The sequence below is a fragment of the Vulpes vulpes genome, chromosome 5 (assembly GCF_048418805.1).
Source record: "Vulpes vulpes isolate BD-2025 chromosome 5, VulVul3, whole genome shotgun sequence".
Taxonomy (NCBI): Eukaryota; Metazoa; Chordata; class Mammalia; order Carnivora; family Canidae; genus Vulpes; species Vulpes vulpes.
In genome coordinates this window covers 93,410,404-93,427,378 of record NC_132784.1, presented here as the reverse complement: position 1 = coordinate 93,427,378, position 16,975 = coordinate 93,410,404, and the positions used below count along the sequence as shown (strand labels likewise).

Genomic DNA, 16,975 nt, shown 5'->3' with positions numbered 1-16,975 from the left:
CTGGGTGGCGCAGCGGTTTAGTGCCTGCCTTTGGCCCAGGGCACGACCCTGGAGACCCGGGATCGAATCCCACATCGGGCTCCCGGTGCATGGAGCCTGCTTCTCCCTCTGCCTGTGTCTCTGCCTCTCTCTCTCTCTCTCTCTCTCTGTGACTAATAAATAAATAAAAATTCAAAAAAATACTAAATAAAGGTATTTTCTAAAATAACAGCAATCTGCTCTCATAAAACAACCTCCAACAAAGTCACTCATGATCACTGCACCACCCCAGTCTCTGCACTGGCATTTTGACAATCTTTCGCTTGACAATACACTTAGTCAAAATATATTCAGACGCTGATTAAGGATGCTTACTACCAAAAAACCCAGATTAAGGATGCTTACTACCAAAAAACCCAGAAGCGTTGGCAAGGATGTGGAGTAACTGGAACCCTTGTGCACCGTTCGTGGGAATGAAAATGGTGCAGTTACTGTGGAAAATAGTATGGAGATTTCCTCAAAAAGTTAAAAACAATATGACCATATGGGTAGCAATTCCACTTCTGGGAATATATCCCAAAGAATTGAAAGCAGGGGCTCAAAGAGATCATAGCAGCATTATTCACAATAGCAAAAATCTGGAAACAACACAAGTGTCCACTGACAGCCAATAGGTAAACAAAAAGGGGTATATACATACATTGAAATATTATCCAGGCCCTTAAAAAGTAAAACATTTTGATACATGCTAAAACATGAATGAACTCAGGAGACATGCTAAGTGAAATCAGTCACCACAAAAGGATGAATACTATATGATTCTACTTATATACGTTTCCTAGAGTAGTCAAATTCATAAAAAACAAAGTAAAATGATGGATGCCAAAGTCTGGGGAGAAAGGGAGTGAGGAATTACTGTTTAATGGTACAGAGCCTAGGGGATGCCCCGGTGGTTCAGTGGTTCAGCGCCGCCTTTGGCCCAGGGTGTGATCCTGGGGTCCTGGAATCGAGTCCCATGTCGGGCTCCTGGCATGGAGTCTGCTTCTCCCTCTGCCTGTGTCTCTGCCTCTGTCTCTGTTTCTCATAAATGAATGAATAAAATCTTAAAAAAAAAAAATGGTACAGAGCCTCAGGTGGGCGGATGAAAATATTCTGGAGATGGATGGTGGTGAGAGTTGCACAACGATATAAGTGTTCTTAACGCCATTGAACTATACACTCAAAAACAGTCAAAATGGTGAATTTAACGTTTGCACTTTACTACACACACGCAGATTCAAGAAAGGGTAGAGTGACACAGCTAAAGGGAGAAGATAACTTGTTTAATGCTTCACTGGTGGACTGTGCATTCTCTTCCCTTGGAGAAGGCAGATTTTTTTTTTTTTTTTTTAAAGGAGAGACTTTCCAGGAGGCAGTGGTAGGTTTGTTTGTTTATGGAGTGCATCTTCAGTTGGTTATTAACAGGCTGCCTGTGGCAGTGACTGAAATTTATTTTACAATGGTAGAGTAAACAGTCGTTCCCATAGGGATCCTCAGCTCTACCTCTGAGAATTTTAGGCATCCAACAAATGTTCGTGAATTTAAATGGAATGGTCTGAGTTACCCTATGCTGTTTGTCTTGAGTCTTGAGCCAACCCCATCCACTCCTACCCAAGGGCCAAGTCGTTTTTCAAAAACTGAATTTCACAAATACTTACTGCTTGCTATCCGTGCCTGTACACGGGCGACCGGCCTAGGGGCTTTTCATACATCAGCTCATTTTAATCCTAATATCCCTATGAGGTAAGTATCTTTGTTTCCCATTTTACACTTGAAAAAACTGAGGCACAGCGAGGTAAAGTTCTTCAACTACTAAGTCGTGGGCCTGGGGTGCAAATCGAAACAGGCTGTGGCCTCAGAGCTCATGCTTCTAATCATTAAGCCCCTGGAGTCATGCTGGAGACTGGGACTCTAATGACCCTGAAGTGGATCTCAAGGTCCAGAATGGAGAATGGAAATTGGGAGTGAAGTTATTCCTTGATTCTGATCCTGCCTCTCTGCTCCGACAGCGGTTGGGGCCCTTGAGGGCTAGTGCTTTAGCCAGGTGAAAGGGCCCGTGCGTTTAAGGTCAAAAATTTTGAACCTATGGAATTTCCCTCCAATTCTGAAGCAGCCCCTTAGTGACGAATCAGCTGCCTATCCCACGGGTTTTGCTATCGGCGCAGTTTCTAGATGATCAAGGCAGGCGAAATGAAACATCATTAAACTACCACTAAATGACACTGAACCTTATGTAAATCTTTTTTTCCAGTCGCTTCACGATGCGACCCAAAACGAATCTGCAATTCCGGAGTGGAAACCAGGGGGCGGGCCAAACAGCGACCATTTTTGTTTTGCGGCCGTGCGCTCTCAGAGCATCTTGACTAACAGGACCCCACGGAGGAGGCGGGGCCTATCAGTGCGCGGGGCGGGGTCTAGGGGACGTGATGATTCAAACGGACTAATGAGCTCTGCTCGTCGGGCAGAAACCGCCAATGACCGGACGTGATGGGGCGGAGCCCACAGGCCCTAGAGGGTTTGGTTGCACCGCGGCTTTGGCGCATTTTCGGCTGGTTTGATTCATCCATTTTGAAGAGACGGGGGAGCGGGGGGCTCGTCTGATTAAGGGGCCCTGAACCAAGCAGCAGCGGAGCTTGAGAAGCCAGCAGCTCGGGGTTCGGCGGCAGCGGCCCCATCGGCCGAAGTTGGGGGGGGTGGGGCGCCGAGCGCGCGGGGTGGGGGGGGTCCTGGTCTTTGGCTTCTCGACTCGGTCCTGTTTCGACAGCGAACATGTCTCGGCCTGTCAGGTCAGTGCGGAGTCCGAGGCCTGGAGCGGGATGGAGGGGGTGGGGGTGAGTGGTGAAGCACTGGGGGACAGAAGCCTGCAGTCGGCCCTCCGGTGCCACGCGCGGCCTCCTCCCTTTCGGGGCCCGCGCGCGCCCTTGAGCGTGGGGGGCCTCGCTGGCGCGCGGGGCTGCGCGGGGGTGGCGGCCGCGCGCCCATGCGCGCGCTCCTCCCCGCCCCGCGCCGCTGCGGAGCTCCGGGCTGCTCTGCTGCCTCCCCCACCCGCCGCACTGGAGCGGGCGGGGTGTTCCCTGAGCCGCCCGCGGCCGGAGGGGGAGGGGTGTGAAGTCAGCGCCCCCACCCAGGCCCCACCTCCTCGGGGCCAGCCCCTCGGAGCCTGCGGGGCGAGCGGCGGGGTCGGGCTGGGCCCGGCTCCCCGCCTCACGTCGGGAGGGGCGGGGGCGCCCGCGCGGCCCCTCGCCCCTCGCCCCTCGCCCCCGTGCCGGCGTGGGGGTGGGGAGCCCAGCCCTCCGTCTCTAGCGGACGGGGGTGTTCCCTGCGAGGGGGAGGGGCGCCCTGCCACCGGCCCCGCCTCTGGCCTCCAGGGTCGCTGCGGGGCCCCGCCTCCCGGATTGGGCCGGGCGTGGGCGGGACCCGTTCTTTCCCCCTCCCGACGAAAGTGGGAGCCCGGGACTGGGCCCTGGACAAGAGTGACTGCTTCCTCTGCCCCGGCTCGGAGCTGCGAGCGGCCTGGCCGCCCCCTCCCCCCGCAGCGGGCCGGCCGTTTCCCTCCGCCTGGAACGGCCCTTCCTCGGGAGACGTCCCTCCCCAGGAAGGTGCGGGGGCACGGCCCGGCCCGGCCCAGATCCCGTGTGGTTCTCGTTCCCGCCGCCGGTCCCCGCTCCCTCGGCGTACGTGTCTCGGACGTCTTTGTAACCCTCTCTTTTCCCCCCTCACAACCTAAAAATAAAAGCACTAGATTCCGGTAACCAGTAGACTCGATTCTGAGAATCTCAACAAGTTTGCTGTTCCCCAGCGGACGGTGGAATCGCCCTTCGCCGTCCTCCTGGCTATTGTATGGAATGTGCCATTTATGGAGGGGTGTGGCTTGATCCACCGCGTTGAGGCCTGTGAAAGGAGAGCTGTGGCGAGGAACTGTTACTTTTAACGTACTGTCCGCGACGCTTTCGATGTAAGGGATTGGCTGCTTTGCATAGTGACCTCTAAGTAGGTAAAGGTCTAGACTTAAAATGTTTTAACAGTTGTTGCTTCCCTTCTTCATTCCAAGTTTTGTGAGAAACGGAAGTATTTTGACCTAGAGCTCTAAAGAGAGGTTTGGAACCCGGCAAGGGTTTGTTCCACACCGCTCTCTCCTGACTAGATCGTCCGTCTCCAGCTGGTGGTGGTCTGGGACCGCATACTACGCTCGGGGTGGGCGTGAGGAGAGCGCTAACTAACTACCTGACCGCTTTTCTGCCTTCTAATTTCTGCCCGCGTCTCTGATAACCCACCATCGCCACCGGGAAGAGTTTTGCCCACTGTCTGGCAAGGAGTCTGAATAGATTTTTCAGATTATAGTACGCATACTTTTTGTTTGTTTGTTTGGCATGAAAATTGATCAATGTACTCATCAATTTTTGTAGAATATTTTCTTTAGGATCAGGTTAAATAGACAATATCGTAATAAAGATTTGATTCATCTGGATTGGATCTCCTGTCTCTGGAAGTAAATTAACTGTGTGGTGAAATTGGATTTTTTTTTTTTTCTGCCTTTCAACATTGGTTCACTAGGTTTTGATGACTTTTTATGTTATTGTGACTTTATTATACTCATCTGCCTGAATTTGTGTTCCCGGATTTAGATATTGCACGAACTGAACTTTTTTTTTTTACTTGAAAACTTTGTTGTTGTTTTTTAATATCTCCAGGTGGGGATATATTAAGCATGGCTCTGTCCCTTTTTTTGGAGGCCTTGGGACTTCTGCACAACTTTTTTCTTGTTTATTATGTTGTTAAAACTAATTTTAACTGTCTATTTGCCCCTAACCGAAGAATGAAATTAATTTATTGGCTTCTGGGGTCACTTTCATATCATTAATTTTAAAACAACTTGGTTTCTGATTATATACTTTAGTGATTAAAGTCTCTTTGTAACTTAAAGTTTTTAATATACTCATGAGCAATAATAAAGCAGAAATAATTAAACTTGAGTTTGGTGGTTTGTTAAATTTTGCAATAAAAAAGGTCCTGCCTTAGGGAAGTGCTTTGGTTCCAAAGTGTAAATAAAGAATCTATATTATATACCTGGGGGCATTTAATAAAAAATGAATGATAGACCCTGACCAGATATCAGAATGATCAACCTGTTCTAAAATGAACCCAAAAAAAGCACAAGTTGGAAAATAAGTGTCAGCGCATCTTTTAGGGTTTCTGCCCTTTAGTCCTATATGTAATTTTGGAACTTTTTCTGGTTTTCATATTTACTGTAAATATTTTTCATTTTAATACTAATCTGAGCTTTTAAAGAAGATTTAGAACTGTGCTAATGGCTGCTTGATACCAATTTCCGTGAGCAGGAAATAAACTGATAAGCTAGAGCAGGTTTTTCCATAGACACGTGCAACACATAACTAAGTTTTGTTCATATAGTGTTGCTGTCTTTACCTTTTTACTGCATCTGACTCATTGTATATAAATGAGCTCAAATATTTTAGGCCTTGGGTTCAATTTTAGAGCATGAAATTACAGTCTTGGAGCTAGAAGGAAATTTAGGCAGATTCATTTTACAAGTGACTTAATGGGGACCTGGACAAGTGAAGTGCCTTGCATCACACACTGGATGCAAAAGTAGGGCCTACAGCCTAGATTTCTTAATTCTCAGGACTGCTCATCCTCACCCTTATAATAATCACTTTTACCTTCTGCCTCATAAGTATTGATGTTACTGTAGTATATGGCACTTTTAACTTTTCAAAGTGCTTCCATGATTCTTGGGAGGAAGGAATGAAAATACTATTACTTGTAAAAGAGAAAGAAAGCTCAGAGATTCACTGACTTGCCCAAACTAGAAACCAGGTTTCTTGAAATTCAGCTTAGTACATATACTATGCTCCTCCCTTATTGAAAATGATCCAAATCATTCAGATCAGTGTTTGCTCCTTTCTTTGTAATGTAAGTGTACTTGATATCTGGTTGGTTTTTGTTTAGTACTTGAGCTTGCAAGGAACCTTTAAACTTAAAGTTTAGATGTGAAAGCATAGGTTCATACTGGTTGATATAAAATTATTTTAAATAAGAGCAGTTTCCTTCAACTCAATTTAAAAATAATTTTCAGAGATACTTTTTAACTAAAAGCATGTTTTTGAAAAACTAAAAAAAAAAACTTTGCAGATTAAGTCCAATTCCTTAAGTTTACCAGCGATGACTTTGAAGCCAAAGGAATTAAAATGTAGAAATAGTAGCAAAACTGTATTTAAACTGCATGAGTTTTAGCTATTATCCTTTCTACTAGATTTGTGTTTACTGTATTTGATTCCACATAGAATGTACAGGTCCACAATCCCTGTATAGTTAGAAATCATTGGGGCCATGTGTGTTTGGAAGTTTAATTTTTTTTCCAAAAAATTTAAAATAATGGGGCCTATACTGTGCACTAATGGGTTATCACCAGTGAGTTCAGCAGTAGTACTTATGTAATCAAACACCTTAATTATCTGTAATAAAACTGAATTTTCACAATGAAAAAAAATGCAACAAAAAAAGCCCTCTCATTGTTCAGGTAAACCTGAAACATTTGGTTTCAGAACTTTTTGAATTTCTAAATGTGGATTAGAGATTGTGGACCTTTAACAGGAGTACTTTTTCAACCTTCAGTTTTGGAAAGAATAAAGTCACGTTGAAATTCAAGCCATCACTGAGCAACTTTTTTTGTGCCAAATATTCTGCCAGAAACTTTACACGTGTTTCACAATATTGAAATAACTCTCCCAGCAAAGGTATATGTTATTTTCATCTCCTCTGTGAGGTAACTGAAGCTTGGCTAAATTAACTGGGCCAGTTCACCTGTGAAGAAGTGAAAAGCAGGAATTCGGGCCCAAGTATGACCAACCCAAAACCAATGTGATCTGCCCCATGAGACACACTGCCACAGGGTATTACTCTTTTTCATGGTCGTAGCCGTTTTGCCATCTGAGGAAGGGTTTACAATTCATAATAGGGCTTTGATGGGGAGGATCAACTTTAAAGTGGGGAAGGAGGGTGAAAATTTGTTGGAATAGGAGAATATGAAGGAGTTACGGGAACATTAACTTGAATGGAGAGGGAAAAGCGGTGAAATAGTGTGACACTTGGAAGAAAATGTGAACGTTAGACAAGTGGCATTGCTTTCAGTGTATACATTTTGTAACAAGAGCATTTATCCCCTGACTAAATTAAGTGATTAGATTTTAAAGCCAACTAAAGGACACTACAAGAAAATTAATGGACTCATTTTACATGCAAGTATAGATGCAAAAACACCAAACAAGAATGTTAGCTAACAGAATCCAATGTGTATTAAAAACCTATATGGTGAAGTTGGATTTGTCCTAGGAACAAAACCTAAAATCTACTACTAATACATCATATTAAAAGACAAAAGGAGGGGACACCTGGATGACTTAGTAGAGCATGTGACTTGATCTTGGGATCATGAGTTCACACTCAAATTGGGTGTAGAGCTCACTTTTAAAAGGCTTTTTAAAAAAAACAAACAAAAAAATCTGGCACTTGGAAAGGTTCAACACCCTTTGTAAAACTCAGTATGTTAAAATTAGAAGAAAAATTAAGATTAATTAAAAATTGGAGTTGGTTTAACTTGACAAGTTACAAATTAAGGTAAGTGGTTGAATTTTTAGTGTTTTAAATAAAACCGTTTGGGGGAGGTAACATGGTGCAGCAAAAGAAACCCGGGATCAGGCAATGTGGGCCCTGGTCTCTGCTTAAGTTTATATAATGGAGATATTGCACTCCACTAGAATGATAGTAGCATGACTTTATGAAGCATTTTACAGTTTTCATAGGTTTCTTTCAACTTTAGAAATAAAGAGAAAGTAGTTTTGAATAAAGAAAGGGCAGTTGGTTTTACTAATTTTTTTTTTGTATGTGGTCTTTTGCCAGAAATACAAAAGAAGGTTACCACTATACTGTGTAATTCCAGGACACCATACGTAGTCCTGTGAGTGGTGCTCCTCTGGAGTTAGAATTAGAGCCTACACAGCCAGATGGGTGGCTTTGCAAAAACTTTGACTACTTGAACTTAATAATGGAGCTATTGAGTTTGCTGTGAAGTGTGACTTCTGTTCGCATTTTTAAATTGTCAGCTGCAAAGATAGAAATAAATATGACCTCATTACTCCAGATTATGAAGAAGTAGCTTCTTGGATTGAAACTAGAGATAGCACTTAACAGACCGCCATGTTGTGCACAATAGAAAATAATTGGATTTAGCACAGGACCACTTTGGTCAAACTGGGCATCCCTTTTGTTTTAAAAAACCTATTTCTATCTAGATTCTGAGAAGTAGAACGGGTGGTTAGAGAATTGCATCACCATGTTTTTAAATAACTACTATCTAAATAGCCATAATTACAGGTCTTTGAAATACTTTAGGCAGAGAGACCACAGGTTGCCAGAGTGTTTCTGTTGGGTGTTGCATATTTTCAGGTGCCACTTCTTGCACGTCTGTTTTTTGAATTGTGCACCTCTCTAGTTACTTGCTAATAAGCAAGGTGATCTTCAAGGATATTTCACTCATCAAGCTGAAATGACCCAAAGATAAACTACTTGAGAAAAGTAAACCTTACTAGCTCCCCTTAGAAGTAAATGCACTCTGCCCTTCACTAGGCTGGGATAACAGACATGGCTGGCTGTCTTCCATAGATCAGCTGCAGCTGTAAAGACAACAATCCTTCAAGTGACTATGCTTTCCTACTAAGAACAATTCGCTAGAAGAGACTATCAGAAACTGCTGTTTGAAATTAGTAGGAATGAAAACACCACACTTCTGTCAGAGCTAGGTCCTTTTGGAGAACTTGGTTTACAACTCTAGAGCTTCAGATGAGGCGCTGCTGAACCCAATTCTACATCCAGCTTCTCTGCCAACAAATAGGGCCCACTTGTGCCCAGATCTGAGGTTAACCCTATTGCACGCATTGTCACTGTACTTTGATCCTATCAAGATACTGCTTCATTTAAATTTCCCCTGAAATCTACCTTTCCCCAAATGCTTTTGTCTTCCTCTGTGTGGTGAGGTACTCCACACTTGTGATGTGCCATTGCCTTCGGTGGAGTGAGTCACTAAGCCTGATGGGCTACAGATTTGTGCCTGGTGGAGTTAACCAAAAGAGTCCACTGAGGTTCCCAAGACACTGCTGCAGACAGGACTCCACTGGGTGGGTAGCGTGCACATTTAAGGCCCCTTCAGCCTGAGCCGCTTGAAGCTTCTCTCCTTAAATGCATAGGTTTTACACTCAATTTATGTTGGGAAAAATCTGGCCCATGTTATTTATCTAATATTTTATCTTATACTCACGGAAATTTGTATTTGTGACCTTTAAACACAATATTTTCCTATATGGAAAGAATATGGTGGAACTGAAGATCTTTTAGGAATAGGAAGTGCCATGTAAGAGTATTTATGTATCTAGCCTGAAACATTAGCAAGTTGATTAAGGATTTTTAGTAAGAGATTGTGACAATGAGCTAATAAACACCTGCCTGGCTCATCATTTAAAACTCCACTCCCATTTTCTGCAGAAATTATACCCTCCATTTGAAACACGTAGGAGTGCTTTCCTATAATGTTCATTTTACTTACTGTTTTCTTGCGTCTTGTGACTTTGAATCTTAGGTTTAGTTGTAAGTAACAGTAGTACAAGACGCAGTCAAAGGAATAAATCTTAGCCAAGAGGAACTTGAAGCATAAGATGAATGAAACAATTCTAAGAAGTTACTCTTGAGTTCAGGTATCCTCACTTCTCTGAACTAATGTTTTTAACGTCCTGAGATACTTTAGTATATGAATAATCTTTGAGAAATAGAAGAATGGTGGGAGACAAGTGGCCCAAGTTTCAAGGGGGGAGGCTAGTGATACAGGAACTTGTAGATCTGCAGAAACTTCAGTAGTCTCCATTCTGTAGAGTTCAATTTGAACAACTACAAAGGGGGAAGGTTTGAGAGGTTGCAGCCAACAATGCCCCATCAGTATTGGTTCTAATGGGCTTGAGTTGGAAAATTGACTTTCCTACTTGATAGCTTGCAGTGATAGGAAAGTACATGAGCCTGTCTGGTCATTAGATTCTTCAGATAAAATTGAATTCATGTTAACTCTTCTGAGATTGTGGGGATTAAATGAGAATTTAGGTGAAGTAGCTATCTGGTGCATCGTACTAACTGCTGTTTGTAATAATTTTAAATTCAGCATGATAAAAAAGTCTCATAGGTCAGGAGTCTTCTGGTGTTGGCTTTCAGGGATATCTCAAGCATTGGATTCAGATTTTGTTTTTAAAATATTGGTAATTTGAGAGATCAAAGTTAAACAGATTTCATTAATGCAGAACTTTCTAAGTTTTCACTTGTTTAAGGAGGTGATAATATCCAAAATGATCTGACCAGGAAATCTTTAGAAAATCTATCTTGACAGAACACAATTTGGGAAAATCTGTAATGAGAAAATTCTTTAAATTTGAAATTATAAAACAACTTTATGATCTTAGCATACTGCTTTTACTCTTTACTAGCTGTGTTTTATTTTGTGGTTCCTGGGAATATTTAGTGCAAACAAAAAAGTTTTATTTTTTTTAAAGCTTCACTATCGGTTTAAACAAGCCCATTTATTTTTTTAAAAATTAGAGTAAAATACTGGCCCTTTTTTTTCTTTTCTTTTCTTTTCTTTTCTTTCTTTTCTTTCTTTTTTTGAAAGTGAGTAAATGGGGCAGGGGAGGGCCAGAAGTAGAGAGAGAATCTTAAGCAGGTTCCACGCCCAGCCAGGAGCCCGACCTGGGACCCTGTCTCGTGACCTGAGCGGACCCTTAACTGACTGAGCCACCCATGTGCTCCCTGGGTTTCTCTTTCAATAAGGATTTTGACAGAGCTTCACAGGAGGTCCTTGTGGGGAAAATGAAGAAATGTGGGCAGAATGCTAGTTTGCTGTGATGGACTTGTACCTCAGTAGCCATACCCAGGGAAGACAAATCTATTTATTCATAGATTGATGTCAGCCTGAAAGAACATTTCCACTGATGCTTTAAAGGACTTTGTTCTTGGCTTATGTTGATTAAGTTTGTGGATAATACAAAGTTGAGAAAGATAATATGCTGAAATGAACTACAGAAAGGTTTTAGGTCTTGGGAAAAGGAGGCTTTAGTTACTGGAATTGCAATATATAGTACATTGTGTGATATAATAGCCCAAGAGGCAGTTGAGTTCTTGGATTGCAATAGTACACATACAGAGTAGAATAGGGGGAGGAAATTTATAATCCTGATCTCCCTTTGTCCTCCATATACACCTTTATGAACTATACTATGTTGTTATGATTAGATTGGGGCACTGCTTGATCAACTTGACAAAATCCCAGGTGATACAAAGGGTAACAATTAGGTCATGAGGATGCTTGAAATAAGTTATGAAGAAGGATTAAAGGAACCCTGAAGAAAAAAGTGGAAATTGTCCTATAAAGTGTAAGGGCCTTTCTTTGGAGGAGGGGTTAGATTGAATCCATGGAAATTCAGAAGATACACATAATAGAATCAGTGAGTGGACTTGAGGCAGATTTCACGATAAAAAGAACTATTTCATTATTGGAATTTTCTTAGAATAAGCTGCCTTAGGAGGTCATAAGAGGTCCTTAGAATTCCCTCCTAGGGATATTTGTTGATAGGATAGCAAGTTTGGGGTAAGATTGGATTAGATCATCTAAAGTCCAGTAATTCTAGTACATATAGTACACCTCATGTTATCATCATCATACCATCCTACCTCCTGCCCCACCAAACTTGGATAGGTTTTATGAGTGCTTAAGCTGGGAAAAGTAAGTTTTTAAAAGAGATAGGAAAGTAGGGGTGCCTGATTGGCTAAGTTGGTAGAGCATGCCACTCTTAATTTCTGGGTTGTGAGTTCAAGCCTCGCACTGGGGGTAGAGATTACTTAAAAACAAACAAACAAACAAAAAAAACAAACTGGGGCACCTGGATGACTCAGTCAGTTGAGTATCTGACTCTTCATTTCAGCTCAGGTCATAATCTCAAAGAGTTGTTAGATCCAGCCCTGTGCCAGGCTTGTCAGGCTCTGCACTAGGCATGGAGCCTGCTTAAGATTCTCTCTCCCCCTCTCTGCTCCTCAAAATAGAGAGCTCTCTTTCTCCCTCTCAAAATACTTTTTAAAAATCTTTAAGCGGGGGCACCTGTGTGGCTTAGTCATTTAAGCCTCCAACTCTTGATCTCAGAGTCCTGAATTCAAGTTCTGTGTTGGGCTCTATGCCCAGCGTGGAGCCCACTTAATTTAAAATTTAAAAATATAGGAAATTAAAACAGGAAGAGATGTTATTCTTTTGCTGCCATGGATCAATAACATTGTTTTCGTAAAGGTAAAAATAAAAATGACTTTAGAAATCTCCTTTTGCAATCCACTTTCTATTCTAGAGCACTGGGTCTCAAACTGTTTTGATGAGTTCACTGCATACGAGGATACAAACCACCTGAAACAAGTTTCAGGAACTTACTATTATTTAGATAAGGTTTTCTCTGATATTTTTCATTTGCTTGGTTGTTATTTTAATGTTGCTTATACACCAGTAAATTCATTTCAGGACCCAGTTGTGGGTTATGACCTGCCAGTTGAAAAACATTGTTCTGCAGGATCTCATTCATCTGGCCAAATGAGGTATTTACCACTCAGGTGATGAGTGAAAAAAGCAATGTTGGGGGATCCCTGGGTGGCTCCGGTTTAGCGCTTGCCTTTGGCCCAAGGCATGATCCTGGATTTCTGGGTTGAGTCCCCCATCAGGCACCCTGCATGGAGCCTGCTTCTCCCTCTGCCTGTGTCTCTGCCTCTCTTTCTGTGTCTCTCATGAATGAATAAAATCTTAAAACAATTTTTCTTTGGTTATTTTAGGTGTCTCAAAATTCAAATTTCAAATGTGCCTTAAGTGCCTAGTGAGGAACTTGTTAAATTTTATAAAGTTAGCAAGGTGGATTTTTAAAAAAATCCTTCCCTGCATTGGCCAGAACTTCTTTAGGGTAGAAATGGAAGTGTAGTCTGTTGATTGAGCTAAATAATATAATAGATTGTCTAAAAGGCTCTCCAGTTTGCCTTGAGAAAATGGTTTTGTGGTCTTCAAGTAGTATAAAGCTTAGGTTGTCAATACTTTAATATGTAATTAAATTTACTTCCAAATATATCGGAAGTTCTGCTTCCTCCTCCAGAGTTATTGTTATTGGTCTCCATATTTTGATTTGCTGGCTTGTTATAAAGTAGAGCTGAATTATGTGGACTTTTTTTTTTTTCTTCTCATCTATAAAGTTAAAGAGAGGGGCACTTGGCTGGCTCAATTGGTAGAGCATGTGACTTGTGATATCGGGGTCATGAGTTCAAGCCCCATGTTGGGCCAAGAGCTTACTTTTAAAGGAGGGTGGGTGCTGGCTGGCTCAGTCGGTTAAATGTCCAACTCTTGGTTTAGGCTCAGGTCATGATGCCAGGATGGTGAGATCAAGCCCACCATAGGGCTCTTTAGTCTCTGCACTGGGCATAGAGTCTGCTTAAGATTCTCTCTTCCTGTGCCACACACACACACACACACACACACACACACACACACACCCCTGGTATCTCCCTCTCTTAAAAAAAAAAAGAGCTAAAGATTAGATAAAGTCATCTCAAAAGTGATAATTTTCATCGTAAACACTGATGGTTGACTCTTGAGAATGTGGTTGGAGGTACGTCACATTTCACAGATATCATTGTTTTGGTCTTAGTTGCTGCTATAAAAGCATTTGGGGTGTAGACTTCTCAGTATTTAGTAGAAAGAAGTTGATTAGTGGAAGAAAAATGTCCCTATTGCTTCTTGAGTTGCTTGAGTTAGCCAAATTTGGTGCCAAAACCAGATCTTTTCAATGTTCTTTGTCCAGCTTCCCACTTTACCCTTTGTTTTTGCACTTTGACCTGATGCAAAAGGGGGAACTTCTCATCTCAGAGCCCTCTGGTGATCATTCAGGAATTGGTTCATTGTGACCAAGGTACATTTAGAATCTAGATAGAAAAAAAATAGAATCTAGATAGATCATGTAAGTTTGTAAAGTAAGAGCACACACAGTTGAAGTTTTTGTGTTCCTATACTGTTGGCCCCTTAAACACTTGAGTGTGAACTGCATGGGTCCATTTCTATGCAGATTGATTCAGTAAATACAGCATAGCACTATAAATCTCTTTTCTCATCCTTAGGATTTTCTCAGTAACATTTTCTTTTCTCTAGGTTACTTTATTGTAGGAATGGAGTATATAATACATATGACATAAAAAATATGTGTCGATCAACTATTACTGATAAAGACTTCTGGTCCACAATGGGGTATTTGGGATCCCTGGGTGGCGCAGCGGTTTGGTGCCTGCCTTTGGCCCAGGGCGCGATCCTGGAGACCCGGGATCAAATCCCACGTCGGGCTCCCGGTGCATGGAGCCTGCTTCTCCCTCTGCCTATGTCTCTGCCTGTCTCTCTCTCTCTGTGTGACTATCATTAAAAAAAAACAAAAAACAAAAAAAAACCCAAAATGGGGTATTTGTGGTTAAGTTTGGGGGGAGGGATCAAAAGTTATCGGGAATTAAAAAAACGTTATCAGGAATTTTCCCTAAGACATTCATTTTTTTTAAAATAGTAACTTAATCATCATGTTAAAATAATTCATTTATGGGCAGCCCCGGAGGCGCAGCGGTTTAGCACCACCTGCAGCCCAGGGTGAGATCCTGGAGACCTGGGATTGAGTCCTATGTCGGCCTCCCTGCATGGAGCCTGCTTCTCCCTCTGCCCGTGTCTCTGCCTCTCTCTCTGAATGAATAAATAAATCTTTAAAAAAATAAAATAAATAAAATAATAATTCATTAAAAGTGTTACTGATGTATGTTCACAATTGAAAGGGGATTCTGGGGGAACAAGTTAGTACTTATAGGTATAATAGCTGCTTTTTGTTGGTTACCTGTGTACCTGGCACTCACTACAATCTTGAGGGATAGGTGTTGTTACTCATGTTTTACAGGTGAGGAAACTGAAGTTCAGTGAGGGGAAGTAACTTGCTCAAGGACATACAACTAGTAAGTGGCAGAGCCAGGATTTAAACCCAGTTCCAAAATCTGTGTTTTTAACCTTCTGTGCTATAGTCAAATTTTTTGTCCTCTCAGGTCTGGTTGTTGTCTAGTTATTGATGCTCATTTTACACTGAGGAGTTGGCTTAGCTTTGGCATTAAGTAATGGTATTTCGAGGAAATAATGTTTCTTTGTTTTCAACTTGAAGTAGAACTTCTCATGCCCTTAATTAGACTTAAATGTTACTCCTAAATATTTGTTTCCATCCCAATATATCTTCTCAATTTTTAGTTTATACAGAAGTTCATTAAAAATCCCTTTCCACCTTAAGGTAAATCTCTAGGTAGTGGAATAATATTCCTACTATTGTTTTGAAGCTTTTTAATTTATTTTCAAAGATTTTATTTGTTTATTCATGAGAGACACAGAAAGAGACGCAGAGACACAGGCAGAGGGAGAAGCAGGATCCCTGTGGGAACTCTGATGCAGGACTCGATCCTGGCACCCCAGGATCACGACCTGAACCGAAGGCAGATGCTCAACCACTGAGCCACCCAGGCGTCCCTATTTATTTATTTTTTAAAGATTTTATTTATTTATTCATGAGAGAGGCAGAGACACAAGGCAGAGGAAGAAGCAGGCTCCCTGTGGGGAGCCTGATGCAGGCCTCGATCCCAGGACCCCGGGATCATGACCTGAGCCAAAGGCAGACGCTCAACCACTGAGCCACCGAGGTGCCCCTGTTTACTTTTTAAAGACTATATGACAGAGAGAGAGCACAAGCAGGGTGAGTGGCAGGCAGAGGGAGAGGGAGAAGCAGGAGCCCAATTCAGGACTTGATCTCAGGACTCTGGGATCATGACCTGAGCTAAAGGCAGACACTTAACCAGCTGAGCCACCCCGGGGCCCTTGAAGCATCTTTAGAAGGCAGGAAATGAACTGAATTATTATTCTAAATCATTGTAATGAGATCTTTTATTTCAGATTCTTTATTTCAATATTTTTATCTTTTTCCTCTAACATTTATGGATGGATACATTCTTTTTGGGTGGGGATCTAGTCATCCTCTTTTTTTTTTTTTTTTAAGATTTTATTTATTTATTCATGAGAGATACAGAGAGAGAGAGAGGGGCAGACACAGGCAGAGGAAGAAGCAGGCTCCATGCAGGGAGCCTGATGTGGGACGCGATTAACTATCCCGATCCCCGAGACTCCAGGATCCGGCCCTGGGGCCGGACGCTCAGCCTCTGAGCCACCCAGGCATCCCGGGATCTAGTTATCCTTAAGACAGATTTGCTTCTATTATATTGCTTTACTCAAGTTTTCTGGTTTCTGTGATAAATGATATTTATTATGTACATGAGATATTCTGTTAATTTCAGCCATTTTCACATAATTGGAGGTAAAATATTTTGTTTCAAATGGAATGGCCTTTTTTTTTTTTTTTAATTTATTTATTTATGATAGTCACAGAGAGAGAGAGAGGCAGAGACACAGGCAGAGGGAGAAGCAGGCTCCATGCACCGGGAGCCCGACGTGGGATTCGATCCCAGGTCTCCAGGATCGCGCCCTGGGCCAAAGGCAGGCACCAAACCGCTGCGCCACCCAGGGATCCCAAATGGAATGGCCTTGAATTTAACTTTGAAAAATTTAATTACTCCTATACTATCAGTATAGTCTACATAGCAATTTTTTGTTGTTGTTCTGCTTGTTGAAAACTAGGGTAGAAAAAATTTCTAAATAGAAGCCTTTTACATTTCTTAGATTTAAAATAACTAGTTATTTTATGTGGAGAAAATTAAAATTAAATTTTCTTTTATCATTAGGGGCAGTGGGAATTAAACTGAAGGCTCCTGTATA

General features: G+C 42.1%; 1 protein-coding gene across 2 annotated transcripts in view; it reads left to right on the top strand.

Annotated features, from left to right (window-relative positions):
* The first annotated feature begins 2,477 nt into the window (after positions 1-2,477).
* Positions 2,478-16,975, top strand: part of NUCKS1 (nuclear casein kinase and cyclin dependent kinase substrate 1) — a 33,184-nt gene continuing 18,686 nt past the window's right edge. Inside the window, exon 1 of one of the 2 annotated variants that reach the window (XM_072759443.1) lies at positions 2,478-2,804. In XM_072759443.1, coding sequence (XP_072615544.1) covers positions 2,788-2,804 — 17 coding nt within the window. In that variant the 5' untranslated portion in view covers positions 2,478-2,787. The remainder of the gene's footprint in view (positions 2,805-16,975) is intronic. The other variant, XM_072759442.1, reaches the window with a different exon arrangement.